Here is a 27,417-nt window from a genome sequence, read left to right as displayed (position 1 = left end):
CATGGGAAAAAACAAAATATTTTCCCTTATCTTGTTTTTGGAAATGGCTGAACGATTTTTGCTGAAATAAAAAAAAAATCAACTTAAACCGGCACCCAGCATGGAAAATTTCTACTTAAGTGGTTAAAGTTTGTCAAAGTTATAAGCAACTGGAACCAAGGTCTTATAATGGAAAAGATTAGGCAACCTTAACTATAGGCAGCGCTACTTGTAACAGGCAAAACAGATGAAGGGTGGAGATGAAATTTCCCTCGATTTACAGAGGGGAACTGAGGAGTAGAGAGATCCAGTGACTTATCCAAAGAAATCCAGTTCCAGAGCTGTGAACTGACTGGCAGTATCCTGAGTTCCAGTTCATTGCCTTAACCATAGGGCCATCCTTCCTAACTTTCTAGCCTTGACCTCGCTGGTACAGAAAGAGGAACTTGTTCTGTCAAGTAAAAATTTGCTGATGGCAGGGACCATCTTCTCTTCAAATAACCAGTGAAAGGCCTCCAGCATTTCACATCCATCTCCACAACAGACTGCCTGAAAACTCCAGCCCTCTCCTTCCCACTACTCATGACATGGTGCGTCTCCTTGGTAAACATCACTGAGTGGTGACTGGGAATGTTTTCCCTGTGCTCCTGGAATCTGCTCCCAGAAGGAATATGTGGAAATGATCATTATTTCTCCCCTTGATTTTGGCACCAAGATGTGGGTGTATTGGGTTGTTTCCCAGCTCAGCATATTCGCTGTTAGGCATTAAAGTGCCTCTGTTCAGATATTTTTCCAGTACTGCATCTATCGTTTCAAAGTGAATTCCCTGATGGTGAGCGGCGCAGGACTGACAGTTCTGGTTCTCTGTTAATCAACAGAACAATTACAGCATAGGCAATAAAACTTCTGTTACTCTGTGTCTCAACCCACCGACGCACCACAACAGTGAAGGAGCAGTGCTAGGGGCAAGAGGCTAGCTGTGTCTCCATGGACCATCCAGACTTCGGGCTCTCTGTTGGGTCCACCAGCAAGGAGGCCAATTAGGGCATCAGTTTATGGGATATGAACAGTTATCTATTAAGAACTGGACGGAGACCCACCAAGTTCATCTATTACAGGCCATTGAATAGCCTTCGGATGGTAACAAGTGTCACTCCCAAGCTGGGTTGAATTTGAATGCCTCACTTAGAGATGAAAATCTGTGGCACTCATTGCTCTGTCCCACAGACATCCAGTCCTCCATACTTGCTATACTTTGTTCCCCCCTCCTCTTTTCCTCCCAAGCAGTCCAATGTAAGCATTCGCCAACTTCTCACATACACTTGATTCATATCTGCAACTCTGCCCCATTTTCTCCTAGGACAAGGTTCTCTTAGGCATTACCAACATGGCTTCATAACCCAGCCAGTGAAAGTCCCAAGGCATCCTGGCCAAGATAGGCCATTTGTAAGCTAAATGACCTGTTACGTTTCCTCTCCTTCTCTTTTATCTATGAGCTGGCCCAATGTCACTAACTTTTGTATGTCAAGGGAACAACACTTTCTTCCTGAGAGCGGATTCCACCAGGCACCTGCTGCAGCACTCCCACCTTGAGTCGTCATCAATCCCTCAGAGTTCGAGGATGGTTATCTTCCATAAAACGATAGCCAGGTATCACTGGTGGATCCAAAGGTGGCTGATGAGACTAATCTGGGATCCATAGATCTTGTCACAATTGGGGCAGACTTTTCCCAATGGAAGGGGTGGATCTGGATTGTTGAGTCAGGCTGCAGCGCATTCTTTCTGCCCTTCCCGTTTCTCTGTTTCCTGTTGTCTCAGTTGGATTTCAAAATACTGGGATCCCTGCCACAAGATACTTTTCCATTTTGGTCAGTCAAGGGCTTGGGTTTCCCATGAGTTTATGTCAATAAATGCATCTTGATTAAGGCAGAAATCAAGGATGGGTTTAAACTCTATTCACCTGTGTGGCAACATGTTATGTGCCATCGTTTAGGGACACTGGAGCTGAAAATGGGAGAAGCAAATATGCCTAACCCTGCGAAAAATAGGAGAGCTGGCAAAGATAGCATCACAGCACAGAGCACCCCACCACAGCATCAGGAATAGACAGTAATGGCACCTGGGTAAAGAGGATCATATCCCAAATGCACCGTGAAGCCCTGTCATGGGCAGATTTGTACAGACGTCTGGGGCCTCAGAGCAGGGGGCAGGACCTGATGACCTCTCAAGGTCCCTTTCAGCCCTACATTTCTATGATTCTTTCACATGCTGGGCACGCTTGTATAGCTTATCAAGCCAATGAAGTATTATTGAACTGAACTGCATGCACTGATAAATCTTGTCAGCAACAGAACTTCATGGGTGTGTTTAATGTTCTCCCTTTTCCTTTTGTGTCTCAACTTAGATTCTCTCTCCTTTGATCTTGATAGGTTTCTTTCAAATATTAATTACTTTTTACCTTTAAACTCGAGCTATATTACACATAAAACCTCTGAAGTGAAGCTGTCTGGGGGATATAGGGTAACAGTCAACCAGCACACAACACAATTGCTTGGGGAAGAGAAATTGTGGCCAAAAGAAAAACCCTACTCGCACACGGAGTGATGTGAATTCTTTAGGCCAAAATGCTCAAGTTAGGGGTGCCAACTTTCTACTCACACAAAACCGAACATCCTTGCCCTGCCCACTGCCCTGCCCCTCCTCTGAGGCCACACCCCTGCTCACTCCATCCCCCCTCCCTCTGTCGCTTGTTTTCTCCACCCTCACTCACTTGCTCATTTTCACTGGGCTGAGACAGTGGGTTGGGATGTGGGACTTTATTTAGTGTCCTAGTTTTCACAGCAATTAGGCTTTACTTCCACTGTGTGCATTTGATTTAAACACAAACACACACACACACACACACACACAGAGCAGCAGTACCTGCAGCACATGGAGTCTGATATTAAGGTACAAATGCCTTGAGGGGCTATGGATTTTTAAAACTCTGCTTCTAAGGTCTAAATCTTGTCAGCAACAGAACTGCTGTGATTAAATTTTTCCTGCTGTTCACAGACTCTAGTGACCAGGACTTTTTGGCTTTCCACCTTAGTTTTCATGGGTGTGTTTAATGTTCTCCCTTTTCCTTTTGTGTCTCAACTTAGATTCTCTCTCCTTTGATCTTGATAGGTTTCTTTCAAATATTAATTACTTTTTACCTTTAAACTCGAGCTATATTACACATAAAACCTCTGAAGTGAAGCTGTCTGGGGGATATAGGGTAACAGTCAACCAGCACACAACACAATTGCTTGGGGAAGAGAAATTGTGGCCAAAAGAAAAACCCTACTCGCACACGGAGTGATGTGAATTCTTTAGGCCAAAATGCTCAAGTTAGGGGTGCCAACTTTCTACTCACACAAAACCGAACATCCTTGCCCTGCCCACTGCCCTGCCCCTCCTCTGAGGCCACACCCCTGCTCACTCCATCCCCCCTCCCTCTGTCGCTTGTTTTCTCCACCCTCACTCACTTGCTCATTTTCACTGGGCTGAGACAGTGGGTTGGGATGTGGGAGGGGTTGAGGACTCCAACTGGAGGTGTGGGCTCTAGGGTGGGGCCGGGGATGAGGGGTTTGGGGTGCAGGAGGGGGCTCTGGACTGGAGCAGAGGGGTTTGGAGTATGAGAGGGGGTTCCAGCTGAGGTAGTTGGTTGGGGTGTGGGAGGGGGTATGGGCTCTGGGCTGGGGATGCAGGTTCCATGGTGGGGCCAGAAATGAGGGATTCGGGTTGGCTCTGGGCGGGGGCAGGGGGATTGGGTGCGGGGAGTGAGGGCTCCAGCTGGGGGTGCGGGCTCAGGGTGGGGGGCTGGTGATGTGGGGTTTGGTGCAGGAGGGTGCTCCAGGCTGGGATCGAGGGGTTTGGAGGGGGATCAGGGCTGGGGCAGGGGATTGAGGCACAGGAGGGGGTCAGGGGTGCAGACTCCGTGCGGCGCTTACCTCAGGGAGCTCCCAGAAGCCGCGGTATATCCCCCCCTCCAACTCTTAAGTGGAGGCATGACCAGATGGCTCTGCGCACTGATCAGTCCGCAGGCGCCAGCCCTGCAGCTCTCCCAGCCAATGGGAGCCACGGAGCTGGTGCTTGGGGCAGGGGCAGCGTGCGGAGCCCCCTGGCTGCCCCTGTGCCTAGGAGCCGGAAGAGGGATATGCCACTGCTTCCAGGAGCCATGCGGAGCCACGGCCGGCGAGGAGCCTGCCTTAGCCCCTCTGCATCGCTGACTGGACTTTTAACTGACCGGAGCCACCAGGGTCCCTTCTCAACTGGGTGTTCCGGTTGAAAACCAGACTCCTGACAACCCTAGTTCAAATGTGGCAGTCTAAAGTTAAGCTCCTAAATCCCTGTTTCAGGCACCTACATTGAAGAGGCCTGATTTGCATTAGATGATATCCTGATGCTCCCCTTGACTTTAGCAGAAGCCAGGCTTGCTCAGCACCTCTGAAAATCAGGCCACTTCTGTGTAGGTGTTTGAACAGGGATTTAGGAACTTGGCTTTAGGCCCCCAGGGGGGTTGAAAGTGTTGGCCTTAAAGTCTCTGCAGAGGGCCTCAGTTTGAGTTCTCAGCAGGAAAACCCAAGCAAAGTAAACTGAATGACATTCAGAAGGATGAAGAGCGGATATGGCCCTGCTCAACTTTTAAGCCTGACTGGATTTGAGCCTGAGCCCAGAATTTTAACCTATGATTCCAAGCAGTCTGAGCTGAGACTTAACCTATTAAAACCTTCTCCTTTTAACTGCTTTTTTCCCCCTAGAAAGCCTTATTATATATTTATGGTTTGCAGTCACCAATCCTGTCTCGCATCTCAACTTGCGCTGCAAAAACTCATCCCAACAAAAGGGGAGGAAGACGACAAAGATGGACCAGCTGCTATAGCAATATCAGAGCACGAGAGAGAGAGAGAGAGAGGAGGGTGTGAGTGAAAGAGAGAGATAAAGAGAAGTGATGTCAAATGAAAGACAATGAGATGATGTAGAATTAGATGTATGGGACACAGAAAAATTGTGAAACTGTCTATACTGAAGGGAAGAGACAGTGAGGGAAGAGAGAAGGAAAAAAAAAAGAGGACAGAAGAACAGAGCGAACCTTCCACCTTTTATCTTGTTGGCATCAAGGATGAAGACTTGGAGCAGCTGGTCCACAATAGCCCACAGAGACCCTCCCAAAATCATCAAGGGAACATATGGTTCTAAAATCAGCTCCAAGGCACAAAGTAAGATGTGATGGGGAGCCTGAGGAACGTTCATAGCACAGACTTCACTTTGGAGTCGAACACGGGCAATTTGTTTCTCCCATCGTTTGCTCCGTTTCTGTGCCCTGAGAAGGGCAAAGTTTGCCTTCCTCAGGCATGTCTTGTCAGCTCCAAGCAGCTGCAGGGGCTTAGGTGTTCAGCTTAACATTCTTCAGGAACACAATCAGACTGAGGGTAAGTCATTATTTCTCTCTGTTGTTTCTTAATTGTGTCTGTGAAGATCTGGCTTACAGTTTCTGCAAGGCTCTAAGAATACACTGAGTCCAAAAGAAAAATGAATTATTGCACCAAAAATATTGCTCTCAACCTATAATCTGGTCTGAAAAAAATCCTCTCCTTTGTGTCTGAGTGTTTGGGGGCATCGACCTTTTCTTTCTTCTTATTTTTCTTTTCCCAAATAAATTCATTTGGATTTTCTGAGATTCACTCACCTCTTTCACACTTACAAGGCATTAAAAAGGGACCGGAAAAAAGGAAGCTTGGAGTCAGAAGTAAGTTGATATTTTTTCCCTCCTAGGTTCCTGTAATTTTGAAGCTCTTTTACTTTAGATTCCTTCGTTTTAATGCTGCAGTGAGCCAACTTAGAAATCTCTGACAGAAAAAGACTTTTCTTTTTACAGCACCATATATTTCAAAGGAGACAAGTTTCCAGACAAGAAAGATTATTCTCCAACAGAGAAATGCTAATCAAAATGGGAATTGTATGCATTGTCTTTATTGATGACATTTTAAAAAACATGCATGAGGTGAGATATTGACTTTATTTAGTGTCCTAGTTTTCACAGCAGTTAGGCTTTACTTCCACTGTGTGCATTTGATTTAAACACAACACACACACACACACACACACACACACACACACACAGAGCAGCAGTACCTGCAGCACATGGAGTCTGATATTAAGGTACAAATGCCTTGAGGGGCTATGGATTTTTAAAACTCTGCTTCTAAGGTCTGCCACTTCCAGGTCATCTTGGTGTTTTTGTCCTTGAATGTGAATGCCTACCTGGTCTGAGAGCAAGGAGAGAGATGGGGAGAAAGAGGGAGCTGATAGGGAAAGAGATTCACAAAGTTGTTGCTGCTTCTCCAGACTGAAGTATCCCAAAAGATCGCAATGGGGAACAGAATGGGACAGGATCAAAACTAGCAATGGATCAACTCTCCTCTGATCAGTTGTCCCTTTAACCAGACTCACTGCAGCAGGCATGATCTGTACTCAACAGAATGAGAGAAACACACAGTGCTCAGAGGCTGAGATGTGCAACAGCTGAAATAGAGTTGAGGGCTGAATTCTCAGCTTGCCCTTATTTTGCTGGGTACATCGGAGCTCTGTTTCTTTAAGACTGTTTGCTGCTTTCTTGATTTGATGTAATTCTCTGTACATTCTTGTAGCTTTGGACCTTGGACATGTGAGGTCTGTCCACTCTCCAGCTGTGCTGTCTCCCTACAGGAGATAGCACAGCTGTCCTTTTTGCATGCACACTGTGGGAGCTTCCTTTACCATACAGAGCAGTTGTATGCATGTGCATGGAGAAAATGACTAATCCTATATAATGAGTCCCTAGTTGATATTTGTCCATTTGCACGCACTACAAACTATAGCATAATTTGGCATGATTTATAGTAGGGAGTCTACTCAAGATGGACTCTGGGATGGAATAGTAAGGGGTGCTGCAGGTCAGGATGGAGACACATTTCATAGAATCATAGAATATCAGGGTTGGAAGGGACCTCAGGAGGTCATCTAGTCCAACCCCCTGCTCATAGCAGGACCAATCCCCAATTAAATCATCCCAGCCAGGGCTTTGTCAAGCCTGACCTTAAAAACTTCTAAGGAAGGAGATTCTACCATCTCCCTAGGTAACGCATTCCAGTGTTTCACCACCCTCCTAGTGAAAAAGTTTTTCCTAATATCCAACCTAAACCTCCCCCACTGCAACTTGAGACCATTACTCCTTGTCCTGTCCTCTTCTACCACTGAGAATAGTCTAGAACCATCCTCTTTGGAACCATCTCTTAGGTAGTTGAAAGCAGCTATCAAATCCCCCCTCATTCTTCTCTTCTGCAGACTAAACAATCCCAGTTCCCTCAGCCTCTCCTCATAAGTCATGTGTTCCAGACCCCTAATCATTTTTGTTGCCCTTTGCTGGACTCTCTCCAATTTATCCACATCCTTCTTGTAGTGCGGGGCCCAAAACTGGATACAGTACTCCAGATGAGGCCTCACCAATGTCGAATAGAGGGGAACGATCACGTCCCTCGATCTGCTGGCTATGCCCCTACTTATACATCCCAAAATGCCATTGGCCTTCTTGGCAACAAGGGCACACTGTTGACTCATATCCAGCTTCTCGTCCACTGTCACCCCTAGGTCCTTTTCCGCAGAACTGCTGCCTAGCCATTCGGTCCCTAGTCTGTAGCGGTGCATTGGGTTCTTCCGTCCTAAGTGCAGGACCCTGCACTTATCCTTGTTGAACCTCATCAGATTTCTTTTGGCCCAATCCTCCAATTTGTCTAGGTCCCTCTGTATCCTATCCCTGCCCTCCAGCATATCTACCACTCCTCCTAGTTTAGTATCATCCGCAAATTTGCTGAGAGTGCAATCCACACCATCCTCCAGATCATTTATGAAGATATTGAACAAAACCGGCCCCAGGACTGACCCTTGGGGCACTCCACTTGATACCGGCTGCCAACTAGACATGGAGCCATTGATCACTCCATTTAGTAGAGCTGGAGGGTGGGCACAGGACTGGAATAGCAGGGAAAGCTGCAGATCAGGAGTGAGGTATGCTATTAAAGCAGTATGGGGAGCCAAGGACTAGAATAGCAGAGGTGTTACAGGTCAGGACTGAGGTGCATTCGTAGAGCTGCGCGTGGGGAGTCCAGGAACAGAAGGGCAGTGCGGGGGAGCCCCAGGACAGGATTGAGGGTCACTGGCAAAGCTGTCTGGGGCCTGGGACTGAAATCTCAGGCAGAGGTAGCAAGTCAGGATTGTCATCCAAAGCTGGAAGGGGAAAGACTAGAATAGCAATTTAGCTCTAGGAGAAAAACAGGTTTCCAATACAGTTTTGTTTAGCTTTTCATTAAAATTGTATTGGTCCTTTGGCTTGTTCACCAACCACGTAGTTAAGACATGGAGCTTGCTTATCAGAGGTGTAGATCCTTAGCACAGCCTCTTCTTTAGGTGAAAGAGTTGGTATTACATAGTTTAAGAGAATAAATGCTGATTGATTGCTAGGCGTTCAGCACAGTATTTACAGTACCAGAAGTGCTCTGCCATAAGAGATATCACAGAATGGATCATGGCTGTGCATAGCTCTAGCTGGTCTTGTTTAAATCAGGACCAGCATAAACTCACATGCAACCTTGTGCAAGATGTGGAAAAGCTCCATTAACTTTGATTGCTTTGTTTTTTTAAAAAATATCAATTTCTTGCTGGTGGAAAGTGCTGACTCATCAGCACTGGAGACTGGATTCTATTCTATACTGATTCTTATTCCAAGGCCAGCACTGAAGTATCTGAGCACCTCTATGCATCTCCACAGGTGGTGCGGCATAGACAGAAGCAGGCTAAGCTTCCTTCACACCCCATAGCTAATAGGTCTCATCCCCCGCCTGGGGGACCCACATTTAGGGAAGAGAGAGGACTTCAGCTTCCATGGCCCATCCAGCCTTTGACCTCTCTGATGAGATTGTCAAGGAGGGGAGCAGTTAATGCTGGTTTAAATTATGTGGATTTCTGTCCACTGGCAATCTGGCCATCTGTCCACTTATTGTTCATGACACAGTTTCTGGTCAAGCATTTGCACAAGTCTCAACTATTACAGGGAAGGTTTCATTTAGACAGGTTGGGTGGAACAGGGCTAACATTTGCACCGCCTCCAGGACAGTCCTGTGCAGTGCTTTTAATAAACATGTGCCCAGATGCTTCAATGATGGGGGCATTAGCAAAATAATTAAAGTAAGCAAATGAGTTAAATGTCACAGAATGGGACACTGGGACAGCAGGCTTAATACATCTGGAACAAATTAAAATAAGTCATCTATCTAGGTACTGTAAATGGAGAAAAGTATGTTTGTTGAGGATGATTGCAGCTGCCTTATAAGAGAACAATTTGAAGCCCTTGAATTTCGCTCCTGCCCGGTTACCTTGAGTGGTGAGTCTATCAGCTGAGCTCCTAGTGCAAGGATTGCTCCTTCTACTGCGTTTAGAAAGGGCAATGCACAGTATCAGTGCCACAATAAAAAGTAATAAGCCTACAAGCTAAAACACAATTGGACCTGATCAGTAATTGGATGGGATACCTTCTTCAGCAGAGAAGTACTGCAGAAAATGGTAATGGTGATTCAATAATGGTGACTCTCTCTTGTTCTGTTGAATACAGATCATGCCTGCTGTAGTGAAAAACACAGTGCTCAGAGGCTGAGACCTGCAACAGCTGAAAAAGAGTTGAGGGCTGAATTCTCAGCTTGCCTTCTGAGTTAGTACTGAACCTAAGGCCAAATATGACTGTAGGGTGCTCCTGATATTGGAGGTGTCATTGTTCGGCCAAACTATACAACCAAAATCTTGATCACATGCAGTTAAGAAGTCCATAGCAGTTTTTGCAAAAGAAGAGAGGCTAGCTTCAGGGTTCTGCCCAAATTCTAATTCAGGTAACTACAATTCTGCCCTTCTGGACTTCCTCTGCTCTCGCAGTTGGATGGTGTTTTCCACTAACTCTCTTACACAGTTGTGCAGCGTTGTTGTACATTGCTAAACAGCTGCCCAACTCCACATGGCTGCATTTCATTGACAGAGGAAATGTGCATTAGATACACAAATAGATTAAAAATCCTGAATCCTTTACTCTGTTTGTACTCAGGCAAACCTCCCACTGGCTTTAAGAGCCTCTCCTGAATAAAGGCTTCAGGATCTGGCTCACAGCCTGTAGAGAGCAGTGGAATAATTTGGATGAAAGATACAGGTCACAGCTGAAGATATTGCTTACTAGAGTTGCTCTGTGTCTCTTTTTAGCTCTCCACCTGCCTCCCAATGGCGCTCTTCACTAGAGTCAACAGCTATTTCAACACTACTACCTCTGTCACACATGGGCAAGAGAACTCAACAGAGCCTGGCCTGCCACACTCCCATGCCTACTACGCCCTCTGTTATTGCACCCTGATTTTGGCCATTGTCTTTGGGAACGTGCTGGTCTGCCTGGCGGTGCTAAGAGAACGCACCTTGCAGACCACAACGAATTACCTGGTGGTGAGCCTGGCCGTGGCAGACTTGCTGGTGGCCACACTGGTGATGCCGTGGGTGGTATACCTGGAGGTGAGTACATCTTAGGCCATGTTTAAATAGCAACAGTGCCTTGTGGCATTTATATATGAATGAGACACATTCAGAGCACATGAAGGCCACTCCTGAATCAGCCAGCAGTGTCACTGTTGAGCATTCCCCATTGCTATACTTCCACAAGCTGAGCCTATTGCCCAGACTGGTCTCTCCTTCTGCTGCTCTAAGCAGCAGAGGGCCAGGAGAAAGAAGTTGAATCCAGGCCTCCTACAAAGTTATTCCTGGGGAAATTCTGCACCTCTCCACATGCAGACTTTGCACAAAAGTTAATATTTTTTGCACAGGATTTCCTTTTCCTCCACAGAAATGGGCTGCAGAGCTGTTGGCTGCCACTAGGGGCTGCTGGACTTGGCAGAGCACAGCTCACAAGTAGAAGACACTGCCGGGAGGAGGGGAAGGGAGTGGAGGCTTCCTGGCAGCTGCAGTTCTCAGCACACCCTGAAGGAAGGTGGTGTCACACAGGAAACTCCACATAACCCCGGGACCAGCGTCAGGCTTTTTCTCCCTCTGGGTCCCTGGGCTCTAGAGGGGATGGGGTGCAACTGTCTGGGCTGGGGAGTACTGCAGCTGGGATCTGTGTATGCCCACCCCCACCCACTAGGCTCTGGGAACAGGGAAACAGGAACTGGGTTGTTGTAGGGGTTTTGTTAACTATGTACTCGTGGAGGAATTCCTTTTGTGTCTATTGTTACACACATAGTTGTGGATAGGTATTTTGAAATAAATTACCAAAATAATTGAAATGGGTGTGATTATATAGTGTTATTTTGACAAATAAACCATGCAGAATTTTGCAGAATTTAAAATTATTGTGTGCAGAATTCGCACAGGAGTACAAAGTGTACCAAAGCACTAATGGTGTTAGGCCAGTCCCTGGCAATAATTTTCAAGCCCTGCTGGCACAGAAAAAGAGAGACAGGGAGCCTGACTCTCCATTGCCCTGCATCCAATGCGGTCAAATACACCAGTGCTAAGTGGGTAGAAGATTGTACCTTTTGACTTTGCATTGGTATAAATGACTACAGGTGGTGCAGAGCAATGGAGAATATGACCCTAAAATTCAAGTTTCCCCACACAGCAGTGTAGAACACTAACTGTAGGGCCACTCCTGGCTTGGTTATTTTTATTGATGGAAATCAGTGAAGGTTTATTACATGAGGCTTGTTAAAGCTATTTTTGCACAAGTTCAGAGAAACCCACTGAGATATGTAACAACTGTAGCTAATGCGCATCGATTACAGTCAGTAAGCCTGGTTAAACCTACAAAGGCTTTGGAGACTGTTATTCCATTAATGTTTCCTTTATGTTATCTGGGTCATTCTCCTAAACCGACATCCATTGCAGAATCACCCTGAAGAGAAATGAAGGACCTGTTCTATTCATAGGTGATATGAATGGTGACACTGATTATTATTTATGACATCATAGTGGATCAGAAATGAAAGAATACCATATTGCATGCCACATCACATTCCTAATTAAGTCAGTAGCAAAACACAGAAAAATCTATGTAGAACTACCCCACAGCTAACATAAGGAATATCTAGTACTAAGGTGTTAGATCTATGACCTCAAGAGGAGAAAGCAAACAAAGATAGAAAGGAGGCAAAAAATGAGGGGCAAAATGAGAAAAGGTAAGGAATAAAGAAAATAAAAATACTCAGGAAGGAGAGTCTGGAGTGAATGGAATTTTAATAGTGAAAGACAAATGCTGTTAGAAAAGTATCCTCATGTCACACCAACAACACTTTACATCTACAATATCTTGAGATCCTAGAATGAAAAGTGGTCTGTAAGCATCAATGAGTTCATTAATCCTCTTATTATCCACATTTTATGGACCAGGAAACTGAGGAACATTGTGGTGCAAATTCCATCTCCATGCAGCTTTGGGGCCACAGCTTAAGAATGGGAAGGTGGTCCACTTTGTAGCAGCAAAAACCTTTTAACCCCTAAAGTGCCTTACCCAAAGGAAAACAGAGAATCAGGAGCCAGTCAGGAAGAGAACCCAGGAGTCCTAACTCCCAGTCCACTACTCTGACCATTACACAGCACTTCCTATGCATCTAATAATACAAAGGTGAGAAACTCAGAGTACAGAAGGTGGATTTTTCCCATTGTTTGTAGAATAGGTGATCCCACCTATTAGCTGCAGTCTCTCACCTGTGAGCATCATTCTTTAGTATGATGGTGAGTCTGTTGTGTTTCGTCTAATAGTGCAGTGACCAATCATTCCCAGAGAAGACTGAGTAATTCACTCCAATATCCAAAATCATGTAAAATAGTTATTTCCAGGGTCCATGTTTTCCAAGACACATCTGAAGCCTGCTGCCATCCATCTCATAATTTATGGTACAACCAAAGGCGGTTGAAGGCTTAACATTTACAAGTCATTTGCTATCCCAAAGCACTTTGTTAACATTTTGATAGGCAGCCTTCATACAGTCTGGCCTGGACCCTGTCCAAGAAATGAACTCTGGACCCTAATGTCCTTGCCAAATGTCACTGAGCCAATAGCCATCCCTTTCTGAGAAAGATTGAGATGGTGCTAGCAGGCCAACCATGGCATCATCTTATAGCTTCAAAGTCTTGGAACCCAACCAGTCAGGTTTCTTGGCACAAAAACACCCATTCATCACAGTGACTGATGATTTCCTGAGGGAAGTGAGTGAAGCCCAGTCCCCTTTATGGCTACTGCTACCACAGATCTTTCAAAAAAATATTTGATCATGAGCTGCTGTTGACATGAGTGGATGCAAATTCCATCTCCACAGGGGTGGATGGAATTGTCTGACATCTCAGAGGAGGGGGGTGGGCAACTGCTTATCCCCCTGGTGGCCTCTCTCCTTCTTTCCTTACATCTCTGTAAAGTCAATGCAGAACATGGGCTGCAACATCAGAATGCTAGTGATACCTAGCACCTTTTCTTCAGACCTAGACGGTAGCCACCACCAGTGTCTGGCGGAGTTTGAGATCTGGAGGGAAGCCAGGTGGCGGAAGCCACGTTTGAATAAGAGAGACAATGCTAATGGACAGTGAGAAGCACAATGAAGTAGACCGTCAAGTCCACCATAGCTTTCAGCCAAAGTGACTCTCAACCTCACATTTTCACGGGGCTCATCATTGCTCCTGGACTCCTAGGTGTGGCATCAGTGCCCAGATACAACTTTTAAAATCTGCAGGTGGCCATATTTCGTTTTGTACATTTTCAAAAGGGGCTCAGTGGAATGAAGACTATAATCCTATTATTCAAGATGTGTTTGAGACTGTCACATTTTAATATCTTTTCATTTATCATTTCTACCTTTTTTGAGTCTCCATGGCTGCCAATCCGATACCTTTCACTGGCAATATTTCCGACAGTGGTGGAAAAGCTAAACATAACATTGATCTTGTGAATAAAGCACAGGACTAGCAGTCAAGAAATCTGAAGTCAAGAGGAGTTTTGCCAGGATTTCACCCATGGGCTCTATTCCCAGCAATGTCACTGATTCAGTGGGTGATCTCAGAAGCCTGCCACCTCATCTGTCTGTGTCTCAGGTTCACCATCTGTGAAATGGAGTTAAAACCCACTTAATTCACAAGGGTGGTTGCGAGGATTAATTTAGTAAAATAGTTATGAAATGCTTTGAGATCCTCAGATGAAAGGCTCTAGGAAGGTCATATAAGTATCCCAACTACAATATGAGAACCAGAAAGGCAAACTGACAAGTTCTAGTTTCATTAACAAAGCTAAACGGAATAGAAGAAGAAAAGAAAGATCAAAAATAGCAAAAGGCAAATTAGGTCTATAAAAATTTTTCAACTGTAATAATCTGTGTCAAACTCTGATCTCAGCTACCTTGGGACAAATATTGAGTAATTCCACTGACTTCAATAGAGTTACTCCACATTTAGAAGTGCTGACTGGGACAAATGAGAACAGATTTCAACCCATCATTTTGATCTAACAAACATCCCTTTTCTATATGCTAAGACTCAGTATGTAGTCAGTCTAGTCTGAATGTGTAACCCTGAGGTTTCACTTCAGAGCATTTTCTGCCAAAATTTTCTTCAGTATCACTTCCAGTGGTTCATATTCCCAGATTTTCATGTGCTAATGAGCCCAGGACTTTGTAAGCTACCACATTTGACATACATGAGCTGCGTCATCTGCACCTGGCTTTGATGCAACCTCCTGACTCCAACTTCTGGTGAAAGGTTCTTGAAGCGCCACAGACCTTATGACGAACTTGTAATGAGTTTTGTGTTTTCATCAAACTATGAAGCCAGATGCCCTTTTTGTGATTCTCTTGCAAAAATTTCAGTATTGTCAGCTTCACACATTCAAAAAGTCATAACGTTGGTCTCAAAATATCATGATATGGGTTTACAAATTTAGATTTATAAAAATAACTTGTAGGGCCTTTGTTTTCTAGTGTCATAGCCTTTATGGTTCAGGTTTTCAAGCTTTTCTCCCCAGCCATGAGGGCTAGAAACTTAGCTTTCTTTTAAAAAAAATAAAATAAAAATTAAGATTCTCACCTAATCATGTGTTTCCAGGAGACACATGATTAGGTGAGAATCTTAGCTTTCAAGAAAAGCACCAGATAGCACAATATATCACCACATTTTGCACATCTCTGGGAATGCTGGCATGAAATAAACAGTAACTAATGAATAACAACAAGCATTTCAGATACTGAGCAGTAGGACCAGGAAGGGGAGCTGAACAGATGCTGAATGCTTCAGTCACTCAAGCACATAGTTTACAGGAATTAAAAACATTAAGCAGCAGCAGAGTGGTCTCATTTCAGAGAATTGCCTCCTCATTTGCTTTCTGCACTTTCCACACTGCCTGTTGCCTTAGAAGCTGAAATTAATAACAGTACCACTTACTAACTGACCTTGCATGAGTGTTCCTGACGTGAGGAATTCTACAACTTGGTTGCCCATGGCGTGGTAGGAAGCCACTTTCATGACACCATCATGCTCTGCTCCAGACCTCATTCATCACTTTCTGTAGGTCCAGGAAGGCTGTATGCAGACTGGGGATAAGAGAGAGAGCCCATCATTCCCCACTTACCCAACAGGAAATGAGGAGGAAAATTATTACACTCAGATACTGCATTAGTTTTCTTGCAGAGCCTCTCTCTGCTATGATGCATCCCCTTATGGGGAAGCAGCTGTCCGTTGAGGAGTCCTTGAAGCCATACTCTCAGGAAGCTGGCATAGGTTGCAAGGAGCCAGTGCAAATGTCTGGTTGATGTCCAGGATCCACTTGGATCCCAGGAAATCTGCAGAGTTTGGAAGCTGAACCCCCCCAGCTCTTCTGCAAAAGGAGGGCAAATCCAACCGCCTGAAATAATAATTTGGATTCCTCCTTACTCCTCCCCACAGGTTTTCCCTCGGGAGGATAAAATTAGACCCCGGCACTAGCTCACTCTGCACCTCTGATTATACTTAGTTTATGGAAGGGAGGCTTCTTTCTGGTTTCTCTCCTCCTACACAGATCACTATGGCAGCAGGAGCTGAGAGCAAGACCTCATGCCATCCCATAGCTGGGAATCAGAGGTGTTTGTTACAGACATAATATGCTTCCAGAGGTAACGTTTTCATTTCAAAAAATGAATTTGGTTTTATTTTTTTGAAGGCCCCCCTTTGCCAGCATGGAGAGAGGCATGTGTGTTAAGAAACACGCTGTGGGCAGCCTTACCTAATGGTCAGGACAGGAGGCTGGCCTAATGGCTGAATAGGAGTGATCAGGCCTAGTGACCAGAACCCAAATGAGGAACCAAATTACCCAGTCCAGGGAACAAGCCAGAGCCAGGAAGCAGGGGGCAAGAGTCAGAACCAGAGTAGCAGCCAGAGCAGGAGCAGGAGCAGGAGCAGGAACTAACTACAAAGAGCAAGGAGTGGGCAAGATCAAAACCAGAAACACAGCTGCAAGCATAGAACTGTACTGAGCAGCCAGAGACCCAGCCCTGCTACAGGTGTTAAGAAAGTGCCTGCTGGAGTCTTCAACCAATCAGGAGACCAGATTCATTAGCAGATGGGGGCGGGTGGGGTGTGTGTGTGTGAGAGAGAGAGAGAGAGAGAGAAATCCTGGCCCTCCGAGACTGATATCCAGAACAGGGAAGCTAGTGCTAGGGGACTGGTACTAGCTAGGGTTGCCAGGCGTCCAGTTTTTGACTGGAATGCCTGGTCAACAAGGGACCCTGGTGGCTCCGGTCAACACCACCAACCGGGCCGTTAAAAGTCCGGTTGGCAGCGCAGTAGGGCCCCAGGCTAAGGCAGGCTCCCGGAAGCGGCCACTAGGTCCCTGAAGCCCCTAGACACATGGGTGGCCAGCGATGCTCCGTGTACTGCCCCCACCCCTAGTGCCAGCTCTGCAGCTCCCATTGGCCAGGAACTGCAACCAATGGGAGATGTGGGGGTGGCGTCTGAGGGTGCGAGGACAGCGCGCGGAACCGCCCTGTGCCTAGGGGCTTCAGGCACCTGGCAGCTGCTTCCGGGAGCTGCGGTAAACATCACTGGGACCCCCATATCCCAAACCCTCTCCCACATCCCAACCCCCTGCCCCAGCCCGGAGTCCCCTCCTGCATCCAAACTGGGAGCCAGCACCCCACACTCCCCCAACACCCTACCTCAGCCCTGAGCCCCTTCCTGCACCCCAAACCCCTCATCCCCAGCCCCACCCCAGAGCCCACACCCCCAGCCTGAGCCCTCACCCCCCCCCACACCCGAACCCCCTGCCCCAGCCTAGAGCCCTCTCCCACACCCCAGCCCCCAATTTCAACAATTTCAGACTCCTGTGGAACAGCAAAGAAAATTACTTCTGGAGTCAAGCACCCCTCCCCCCTCCAGGCCCCTTCCTTGTCAATGAGGGGACAGTAAGTCTGAGCACTTCTGCTGATCACAGCTGCCGTGGTATCACCCAGGGAGGGCGGCAGCTGCTGCAATAACCAGCACCCATCCTCTTTAGGGATTTATTGCTTAAAGCCAACACATCAAACTGCCCCCAGAAATGAACTGGGAGCCAGTGCAGATCACAGAGCACATGGGTAATATGGTCTCTATGAGAAGCCCCAATTCAACAAGCTGGCAGCCACATTCTGCACTTAGCTGACAGGTCCGAATGGTTTTCAGGTGTAGAGCACATTGCAATGATCCAGTCTGGAGGGAAAAATGGCAGGGATCACTGTGGCGAGATCCACATCTGAAAGGAAAGGTCGCAACACCCTGACCAAGTGCTCTCGGTCATTGCTGCTGCCACTGCATTGAAGCAGGTGAGGAGCCCATTGAAACCATGAGCTGTGATCCTGAGTAAAAAAGTAGGGCAAATTCCCTCATTCGAAGCAGCTTTTTCCTCCACTATTTCTGCGGGGTGGAAAGGTTGGGGGAAGCAATCCTTTCTGCTGCCCTTGATTTTCTGTGGATTAAAAACAAGCATTCTGTCTCCGTGGCTGTCACTCTAACACTTTTCACCAGCACTAGCAACAAATTTATTAGAGGTCCTGTAATGGACAATTCATCAAGTGCTCTGAACAGCTTAATGATCCTTGGTGCTTTACGACCTAGCCAGTGGAATTCTAGCCTGGCATCAGTGTCAGAGGTGAGTCAGCAACATTGAGTCTTTATTAGAAATCTAGGGGGAATGAACAGTCCAAGGAGCTATGGTCTGTTCTTCAGTAACTAATAATCTAGGAGGTGATCACATCTGACCCTTGGTATGTTCAGAATTTCCAAAGCATCTCCTGTAGATTCAACTTCCCAACACTAGCACTTAAAGAGGACATTACAATTCTGCAGTTGGGCCTCCGCACTGGTGCTTAGCTAGGTATACCAGGCATTTACATGCCAGAGTGTTGATCTGAGCATGTGCAGAATTTGGAATAATTTGGAATCTCGAATAATTCCAGAAGCCAAGCTGGGAAACATTCTTAGCCACTCATTTTGTATTTGTTTTGTCTGTGATTTTCCTTAAACAGAGGAACTGTGTATTACATTAGTTGTAATTCAATTTCTGTGGCAGTCTTCATGCTAAAATGTTGGGGTAGGGGCTGTTTTCTCCTAATTTTCTCACCTTCATCCCCTTGCAGCGCACACAAAGCAGTGGAATGGGAATCAGGACTCCTGGTTCTATTCTTGACCTACTACTGTATGATTTTGGGCAAATTGTTTAAACACTACATGCCTCAGTTTCCCCCTCTATAAAAAAGGCATAATAATGCATTATTAATGTTCACACAGTCATTTTGATATCCTCAGATGGAAGGACAAATAGACGTGCAATGCATTGGTATCCAGTGTGAAACAAGGCTAATATTTTGAAATTGATGCTCAGGTGACTGGAGGAGTCTGGAATTTCAGCCGTGTCTGCTGCGACATCTTTGTCACTATGGATGTGATGATGTGCACAGCCAGCATTTTAAACCTCTGTGCTATCAGCATTGACAGGTAGGAGCCAAGGAGATTAGCATGAAGCTAGGGGTAGGTCTCGGGACTGAGGATGGAAGGGACAGCAGGCTGGGCCTGCTTGCACAATGGTTGGGTACAAATACCTTGTCTAAATGCCAATGGTAAAGCAGATCATCTGGGAGAATCCAGTCCTTCTTGAAAGCCTCCAGCCACCATCATCATTATGACTAGTATTGTTGTTGCTACAGTCGTACCTCCCATGTGCTAGGTGCTGTACAAACACGGAAGATGGCACAGTCCCTGCCAGAAAGAGCTTATGCTATAAAAAGGCAGGGAAACAGAGGGTCGGGCAAAGACGCACATCATACAAGGAAAGTGTTCATGGGGTGGTTTTCCAGGCCTTGATAATAGAGGGGAAGATTTTCAAAAATACAAAAGTGAATTAGGCCTCTAACTCCCATTGACTTTCAATGGGAGTGGGCGCTTAAGTTCCCTTTGTCTTTGAAAGTCTCACCTGTGAGGTTTTACTAAACACAGCTTAAAAGAGAGAGAAAAACTATCTTGATGTGCTCTCCAGCCTTGCCATAGTTTTAACGCACCCTGAAGTGGAGCAGATGACTGGTAACATCGTGGGACTGAAGGGATTAGTGTTTAAATCAATTTCCAGTGAATATCTGTCAAGGTTCCTTCCCCACTCTGAACTCTAGGGTACAGATGTGGGGACCCCTAAGCTTATTCTTACCAGCTTAGGTTAAACACCGCCACCACCAAAGTGTTACACAAAGAACAGGGGAAGTGCCCACTTGGAAACGTCTCCCCCCCCAAATTTCCCCCCAAGCACGACACCCCCTTTCCTGGGGAAGGCTTGATAAAAATCCTCACCAATTTGCATAGGTGAACACAGACCCAAACCCTTGGATCTTAAGAACAAGGAAAAAGCAATCAGGTTCTTAAAAGAGAATTTTAATTAAAGAAAAAGTAAAAGAATCACCTCTGTAAAATCAGGATGGTAAATACCTTACAGGGTAATCAGATTCAAAACATAGAGAATCCCTCTAGGCAAAACCTTAAGTTACAAAAAGACACAAAAACCGGAATATACATTCCATCCAGCACAGCTTATTTTATCAGCCATTTAAACAAAACAGAATCTAACGCATATCTAACTAGATTGCTTACTAACTCTTTACAGGCGTTCTGACCTGCATTCCTGCTCTGGTCCCGGCAAAAGCATCACCCAGACAGAGCGAACCCTTTGTTTCCCGCCCCCCCCTCCAGCTTTGAAAGTATCTTGTCTCCTCATTGGTCATTTTGGTCAGGTGCCAGTGAGGTTATCTTAGCTTCTTAACCCTTTAAGGTGAAAGGATTTTTCCTCCGGCCAGGAGGGATTTAAAGGTGTTTACCCTTCCCTTTATATTTATGACAATGTCTGTGTGTGGTGGTGATAGGGATGGCCACAAAACTCGGCACAGACCTCAGAAGGTGCAACTTTAGGGGGCTGAAGTCCCTGGGGGTTGGGAGACTGGGGGAGAAACACATCCTGCCATTCTCCTTTTACCATGATTCAGAGGAAACTCTGCAAAGCAAGCCTCGCAGAGGGCCTGGTCCAAAGCTCACTGAAGTTAGCGGGAGCCTTTCCACTGATTTGAATGACAGGATCAATGAGTTGGCTCATGCCCTGAGTTTCCAGCCATATCTGTCATCTTCCCCAGATCTCATGGCATCCAGAGCTAGTAGCCTCCATTCTAGCCTTCTGCCTCACCACTGGGGCAATATCAGCTGTTCATCATTAACCTTAGGGATGATAAGTGACAGTCTGCTTCTCTGTTGTTTCTCTTGTTCCCTTTCCCACCCTGCTTACCACTATTGCAAATCCTTGCTCTAATTATTCAATCTCCTGGTTCTCTCCCTCTCTCTTATATCCACTACTTTCACTATCATATTCCCTGTCTCCCATTCTCACACTGCCTTCGCTCCTCCCTGTCAAACCTGGGCCCTTTCTCTCTCTCTTTCACTCTCTGTCTCTTTTGTTTCGATCACTGTCTCCTTTCCACGCCTTTCTTCCTCCTCCCTCTCTCTTTGGAGCTGGTTCCTTTCGCAGGTACACAGCAGTGGCGATGCCAGTTCAGTATCAGTATGGCTCAGGGAAGAGCTCCTGCAGGAGGGTTTCCATTATGATCGTGATGGTCTGGATGTTGGCATTTGCTGTGTCCTGCCCCCTCCTGTTTGGCTTCAATACCACAGGTAACAGCAATTTCCAGAGCAGGAGTGCCTGAGCACGATTAGAAATGGGGGTGCCCAAAGTTGGCCCAATGGCCAAAGGCGGCCCACAAAGTCTAACTGTCAGAGGCAGCTGCTGAGAACTACAAATCCTGCATCTAAAGCGGGGAAAGGGTTCAATTCACAAGGAGGCCCTATATTTGAGGGCACTCTCCAATCTGACACTGCTGCTGTTCTAGTGCATTGGTCTGTGCTTGACCAGCTCAGCCTAGACTACCCAGAAAGTGGAGGCACTCACATACCACTGTGATGAGTAGAGACAGATAGACAGACAGACAGGCCGAAATGTAACTTGGCATGCTGGCCTATATCTCTGGAGTTGCACCTCTGTGACATAGTCCTCGGCTGCATTAAACACAGGCCACATTTGGCCCATGAGCAACACTTTGGTTCACCTTGATGTGCACCAAAACATCCTTGTAGTTCCTGAAGTCCATAGAAGTCTAACCATTCCCGCTCTCTTTCTCTCTCTCTCTTTCTCCAGGGGATCCTAGTGTCTGTTCCATATCCAACCCTGATTTTGTCATCTATTCTTCGATGGTATCCTTCTACCTTCCCTTCATGGTCACCTTGCTGCTTTATGTCCGGATTTATTTTGTGCTGAAGCAGAGACAGAGGAAACGAAGCCTCTCCAGGCAGGGCAGCCATAGCATCAGCATCAAAGCCTGTTACACACAGAAAGTAAGACCTACATGAAAGCAGTCTGAACTCACCAAATGCCAGAGCATTCTCTGCCTCCACTCCCATCCCTTAAACTGAGCCTGGGGAGCTTATTGCTTAGCACTTTCCATCAATACATAGCAAACCCGGGTTTGACTCTTGCTCCCCAATCTGGGGGGGTGTTGCAAGTCAAGGCATTCAGTGCTAGGTGTGGAGGAAGAATAATACCTCCTGTTGCTCCGCAGAAACACCCCTGGAATAGGGGCTCCAACCAAAGACTTGTCCGGTCCTCAAACAAGGGGATACTGTTCTGGAGCTTGTATCCGTATCTCCACTCTCTAAGACCATCACAGCAGAGAAGGGCAAGGCCTAAATCAGTGCTTCTTCAGAGCTTTGACAGAATGACCCTACAGCATTCTGGCTTTTTTTTTTTCTTTCATTTTTATGGATATTTTTAATTATCAGAGCCTCAGGGATTGCAAACTGTTAAAGCTCTCCTCACAAAGGGTCAAACAGCTACAGAATTCTGCTTGCTCTGCTCCATATGTGGCTCCACAATATTGAATTAACATGTGAGGTTTCCTCACAATAATGCTACACTGGAAAATATGCATAAGGGGAGGCAGGGAATACCACTAAGCACAAATATACTCCAAAGTCGGGCGGCTGGGAAGTGGAAGGTTCACATCCAGGGCTCTTGTTCATCCAGTTAAAGATAGAGCTAGGGCACAGGTCCTCAAAGGAATTTAGACTCCTAACTTCCACTGATATTAATACAAGTTAGGAGCCTGAACACCTTTGAGGATCTGGGCCTTAGTGCAAAGTAGAGATGCAGGGTTCTAGGTCATCCCACTGTGAGATAGGGGTCAGGTGCAAAGTTCAGCTCCAGCTCCAAGAATGGATCTGGAACCTACCCAAAGTTTGGGTGAATTTGCATCCTGGGCGTTGATTCAGGCCTACTCCTTGCTGCTGAAAGGGAACAAGAGCTCCCTTGAGTCCCGCTTTACACTTGGTCTGGCAAACTGCATTGTTCACCCTATTTCCTGACATTTCTGTGGATTCCTCCATTTCAGGAACACAAAGAGAAGGAAACTTTGCACCATGGGCACCAAGACCCCCTCTCATCCCGTCTGCAGCTAAAATCCCCAATCCAAGAGCTTTCCCCTGAAAAGAAGCTGCTGACCCCCTCTGATCTGCAGCCGTACTGCAGCTTCTGCCACCAAGCTTCCTTCCCCAGGACCGGGACCAATGGAAATGAGCTAAAAGAGGAGAGGAGAAGCAGGGAACAGGACTTGGAGGTGCATAAACTCAGCAATGGCAAAACCTTGACCTCTTTGAAGCTAGTGCACCAGCAGCCCCGGACAGTACAGCTGAGAGAGAGGAAGGCCACACAAATGCTGGCTATCGTTCTGGGTGAGTGAGAAGCATTCTGCTTAACCATCTCACTGTGAGGCTAAGTGTTTGGAAAGTGCTTTGAGATCTCCACATGTAAGATGCTATTGAAATTCAAAATACTAGCATAAAGTGATATAAGGGACTTTTGTAACTGAGAGCCCCAGCTGGTGTGAATCATTGTAGCTCTACTGAATTCAGAAAGATCTCTTCTTCCACAGAAGGAAATGTTAAGGGACAAGGAAGAGAGACTTAAAAGTTCTGATAATCATCTCAACTTTTGGGTGCCCCTCTGTACTGTGAATCTTTTGAGCTATCACTTATTTTTGACCACCACCCCAGGTGTAGGTCAATAAGAAACTCCCTTAGGGCTTGTCTTCACTCCGGGGTAAGTTGACCTAAGTTACGCTACTCCAGCTACGTGAATAACATAGCTGGAGTCGACGTAGCTTAGGTCAACTTACTGCAGCGTCTACACCGTGCAGAGTTGATGGGAGACACTCTCCAGTTGACTTCCCTTACTCTTCTCAGAGAGCTGGAGTATTGGGTAGGGTTGCCAACAGTCTAATCACACAAACCCAAACACCCTTTCCCCGCCCCTGCCCCGAGGCCACAGCCATGCCCCTTCTTCCAGGCCCCGACCCCCGCTCACTCCATCCTCCCCTCCCTCTGTCATTTGTTCTCCCCCACCCTCACTCACTTTCACCAGGCTGGGGCAGGGGGTTGGGTGCAGGAGGGGGTGCAGGCACTGGGAGGGAGTTTGGGTGCAGGAGGAGGTGCGGGAGAGTGGGGAGGGTGAGGGGTGCAGGCTCTAGGAGGGAGTTTGAGTGTGGGAGGGGGCTCAGGGCTGGGGGAGGGGAACCAGGGTGCAGGCTCTGGCCAGGTGGCGCTTATCTCAGACGGTTTCCAAAAGCGACCGGCACATCGCTCTGGCAGCGGCTATTAGGTGGGGGGTGGGGGGCAAGAGGGTCTCTGTGCGCTGCCCCCACCTGCAGGCACCGCCCCCGCAGCTCCCATTGGCCACGGTTCCCAGCCAATAGGAGCTGTGGAACCAGCGCTTGGGCAGGGGCAGCATACGGAGACCCCCAGGGGCCGCAGGGAGATGCCGACTGCTTCCAGGAGCGGTGCGGAGCCAAGGCAGGCAGGGAGCCTCCTTAGCCCCGCTGGAGTTTTAGTGCCTAAAATCTCCCAGTTTGGCTGCAGTAGCCTATGGAAGATCAAACCTGATTCTGGGAGACTCCTGGCGAAACCAGGAGGGTTGGCAACCCTGTTGATCACAGAGTACTCTATTGATTTAGTGGGTCTTCACTAGACATGCTAAATCAATCCCTGCTGCCTCGATTGCAGCAGTGTCAATCTCCCAGTAGTGGAGATTAGGATGATGCCCCTCTCTCTATAAATAAGATCACACCTCTCTATTGGTTTCTGTAGTTTATTGAGTTACATGTGTCTTAAAGAGCAGGAACCAGCCTGAGTTGGTGAACATGTGCATGCAGGGAATAAGTGGGTGATATGAACCTCACTTTACAAAAGGGGAAACTGAGGCATGGTGAGGTGAGGTGACTTGCCCAGTCACACTTCTGGCAGAAGAACCCAGTCTGGCATGGGTATAAGTGGGGCACAGTTTAGCCCTGAGCAACAGCGTTAATCCAAAGTCAATATGTTATCTCGTCTCTCCTTTAAACCCTAGGGACATTCATAGTCTGCTGGCTGCCATTCTTCGTGACCCACATCCTGAACATTCACTGCCAGGCTTGTCACGTAACCCCAGAGCTCTACAGTGCCACCACATGGCTTGGTTATGTCAACAGCGCTCTCAACCCCATCATCTACACGACCTTTAACACTGAGTTCCGCAAAGCTTTCCTCAAGATCTTGTGCTGCTGACAGCGGGGGTGGAAGGACGAAGGCTTGATTTAATAGTAAACCCAGGAGGGTGTTGCAGGCAGAAGCCTACCGAGATAGTTCCATAGCGAGAGGCCACATGGATAGACGCTCTCAGCCATCAACGGGGAGAAAGCTCAGGATATTCTGTCCCACAAGTCCCAAACGCTTCAGCTAAAGAAGAATCTCCAATGGCTGTTGCCATATCAGGGTTTCTATCCCCTGCAAGCTGTAGCCACTAGAGCGCAGCCTAACCCCACACACTTCAGCAGGTCAGGTGCTCTGGCTCTGGAGTGCAGATCACATACACTGCCCAGTGCAAAACAAATGGGAGCGGGTCAAGTTTGGCTGGCTTCATTCACTGAATCACAAAGCTCCCACTTGGATTCCCTTAAATGCTTAAGGTTTCCTCAAAAGAATAGCTAAAGGTTCTGGGGAGGTGGAGAGCCAAAGAAGCAGCACACACCTCAGTGGCTCTCCAATTCAAACACAAGTACACACTGGAACATTAATCACAGCAGTGTATCCTCATTAAGAGTTCTCAGGCATCTCTAGCCTTTAGGAATACAGGAGACACATGGGAGTCTTAGGGTCTGTCTACACTGTGATGGGAGGTGTAATTCCAGCACGTGTAAACGTACCCAAACTAGCTTTAATCTACGGTTTATCTACACACACATTTCATTTGCAGCAAGATAGGGTGCGACTCTATCCCACACAAGCCTGCCATGGGCTAACTGTACAGGGGGACCCTGCTGATGAGTTGGGATAAGATCAAAGCATATTAATGAACTATTAATGCATGTCAGCAGGATCCACACAGTCAGTTTGTCTATGGCAGGCTAGCGCGAGGTAGATTCACAGCCCAGCTTGCCACGAACAAAACGTTTGTGTAGATGAGCTAACATGAGTACCAACAGTAGTGAAGTTGTGGCCATATGAACCTAAGTATGCACTGGCTGCACAAGTAAGTACCCAGGGTCCTGCGTGGGCTTGTACAACCTGCACTGAAGCTGGTGTTACTGTGGCTAGCATGAGTGCTAGCTAGATTAAAGCTCATCTGGGTCTGTCTACATGCGCTGCACTCACACCTCTGACTGCAGTGTAGGCATACCTTTAGCCTCCGTGCATATGCTTTAAGAAGTTACTCATCCTTTTGTTGCTGGTTTCTCTCACTGTGGAAAACATATTGCTAATAGCGGGTGTGTTTGTACTGTCTTCTTGATGAGATGTCAGGAATGTGCCCACTGGGGTGTATAAGAACAAGAAAGAAATTGCTCCCCACAAATCTACTGATGAGACTAAGTAAGTGAGCTAGTAAATAATGTACAGAGGAACAAGTGTTCCCCTGTTGTCTCCATCGAGGGGTTGCCCTCTACAATCAGTTCAGTTTCAGTAGCTAAAAGACCACAATCCACGCACTCAGATATTACAGAGCAATGTAGTATGAAAACCTAGATAGGGTGGATAGACTAAGCCATTAAACCAGATCAGGGGCCAGATCCTCTGCTGGTGTAAATCAGCCTAGCTCCACTGAAGTCACTAGTGCTATGCCCATCTACATCAGCTGAGGATCTGGTCCTAAGACCTGCCTGTAGGTTTCAACGCTTAGGTTGTTCTTTCACTCCTAGCAGTGATATCATTCACTTCACACAGCCTCTTTGCTGCTGGGACCTTGTTGTTGTTTGTTATATATAAACTCATGTGACTGTGACTAAAATTAAGTAATTTTAGAATCAGTTTTGATGATGCCAGCATAATCTAGCTTGCATACAGAGTCTGTTGTGTTGATACTTCATGCAGGGGGAGTTATTGTTTCCTTGGTGAGATTTGTATTAGTAAATTAGATTGTGTCAGCAGAAGCTCACCAGGTTGCCATATGTATAACATTGCCTTTCCTCCTAACCCAAGGATCAGCAACAAATTGACAACTAATGATCTACTGTATATGCTGTCATCTCTTAGGGCCATTAAACCAGTGGTATTGGTTGTGATTCCACTATAATATGGGTGACAGCCATATATTTCTGTCTTCTGCTATGAGTGGCCTTCTTGCTGCCTAGCTGCTATAAAGAACCAATAGCTAGAAAGAGACGCGGGTGCAGGGAGGTGACCACTGTGGAAGGATTTCTCCTACTAGTCTCTGACCTCTTTGACTGCTCTATTCACACTGCTGTTCCTCACAAGAACAGCTTG

The 27,417-nt window shown here is 46.7% G+C and overlaps 1 protein-coding gene across 1 annotated transcript; it reads left to right on the top strand.

Annotated features, from left to right (window-relative positions):
* The first annotated feature begins 3,645 nt into the window (after positions 1-3,645).
* DRD3 (dopamine receptor D3) lies at positions 3,646-26,671 on the top strand. The gene is made up of 8 exons (XM_074947380.1): positions 3,646-3,659; positions 4,794-5,435; positions 10,282-10,581; positions 18,932-19,044; positions 21,107-21,249; positions 21,770-21,966; positions 23,019-23,358; positions 25,028-26,671. Exons 3-8 carry the CDS (start codon positions 10,300-10,302, stop codon positions 25,222-25,224), a joined length of 1,272 nt encoding a protein of 423 aa, XP_074803481.1. The 5' UTR covers positions 3,646-3,659; positions 4,794-5,435; positions 10,282-10,299; the 3' UTR covers positions 25,225-26,671.
* Positions 26,672-27,417: the final 746 nt, after the last annotated feature.

Source organism: Natator depressus, chromosome 1 (genome assembly GCF_965152275.1).
Source record: "Natator depressus isolate rNatDep1 chromosome 1, rNatDep2.hap1, whole genome shotgun sequence".
Taxonomy (NCBI): domain Eukaryota; kingdom Metazoa; phylum Chordata; order Testudines; family Cheloniidae; genus Natator; species Natator depressus.
Note: the sequence above shows the minus strand (reverse complement) of the source record. Positions and strands in the feature narration are given on the sequence as shown.

What these genes read in the sequence shown, in the direction of transcription:
- DRD3 (XM_074947380.1), top strand. Translation starts at nt 10,300, where the DNA reads ATGGCGCTCTTCACTAGAGTCAACAGCTATTTCAACACTACTACCTCT. An exon ending in CGTGGGTGGTATACCTGGAG is followed by an intron (nt 10,582 to 18,931) that starts GTGAGTACATCT and finishes ATTGATGCTCAG; the next exon opens with GTGACTGGAGGAGTCTGGAA. An exon ending in GTTTGGCTTCAATACCACAG is followed by an intron (nt 21,250 to 21,769) that starts GTAACAGCAATT and finishes CTCTTTCTCCAG; the next exon opens with GGGATCCTAGTGTCTGTTCC.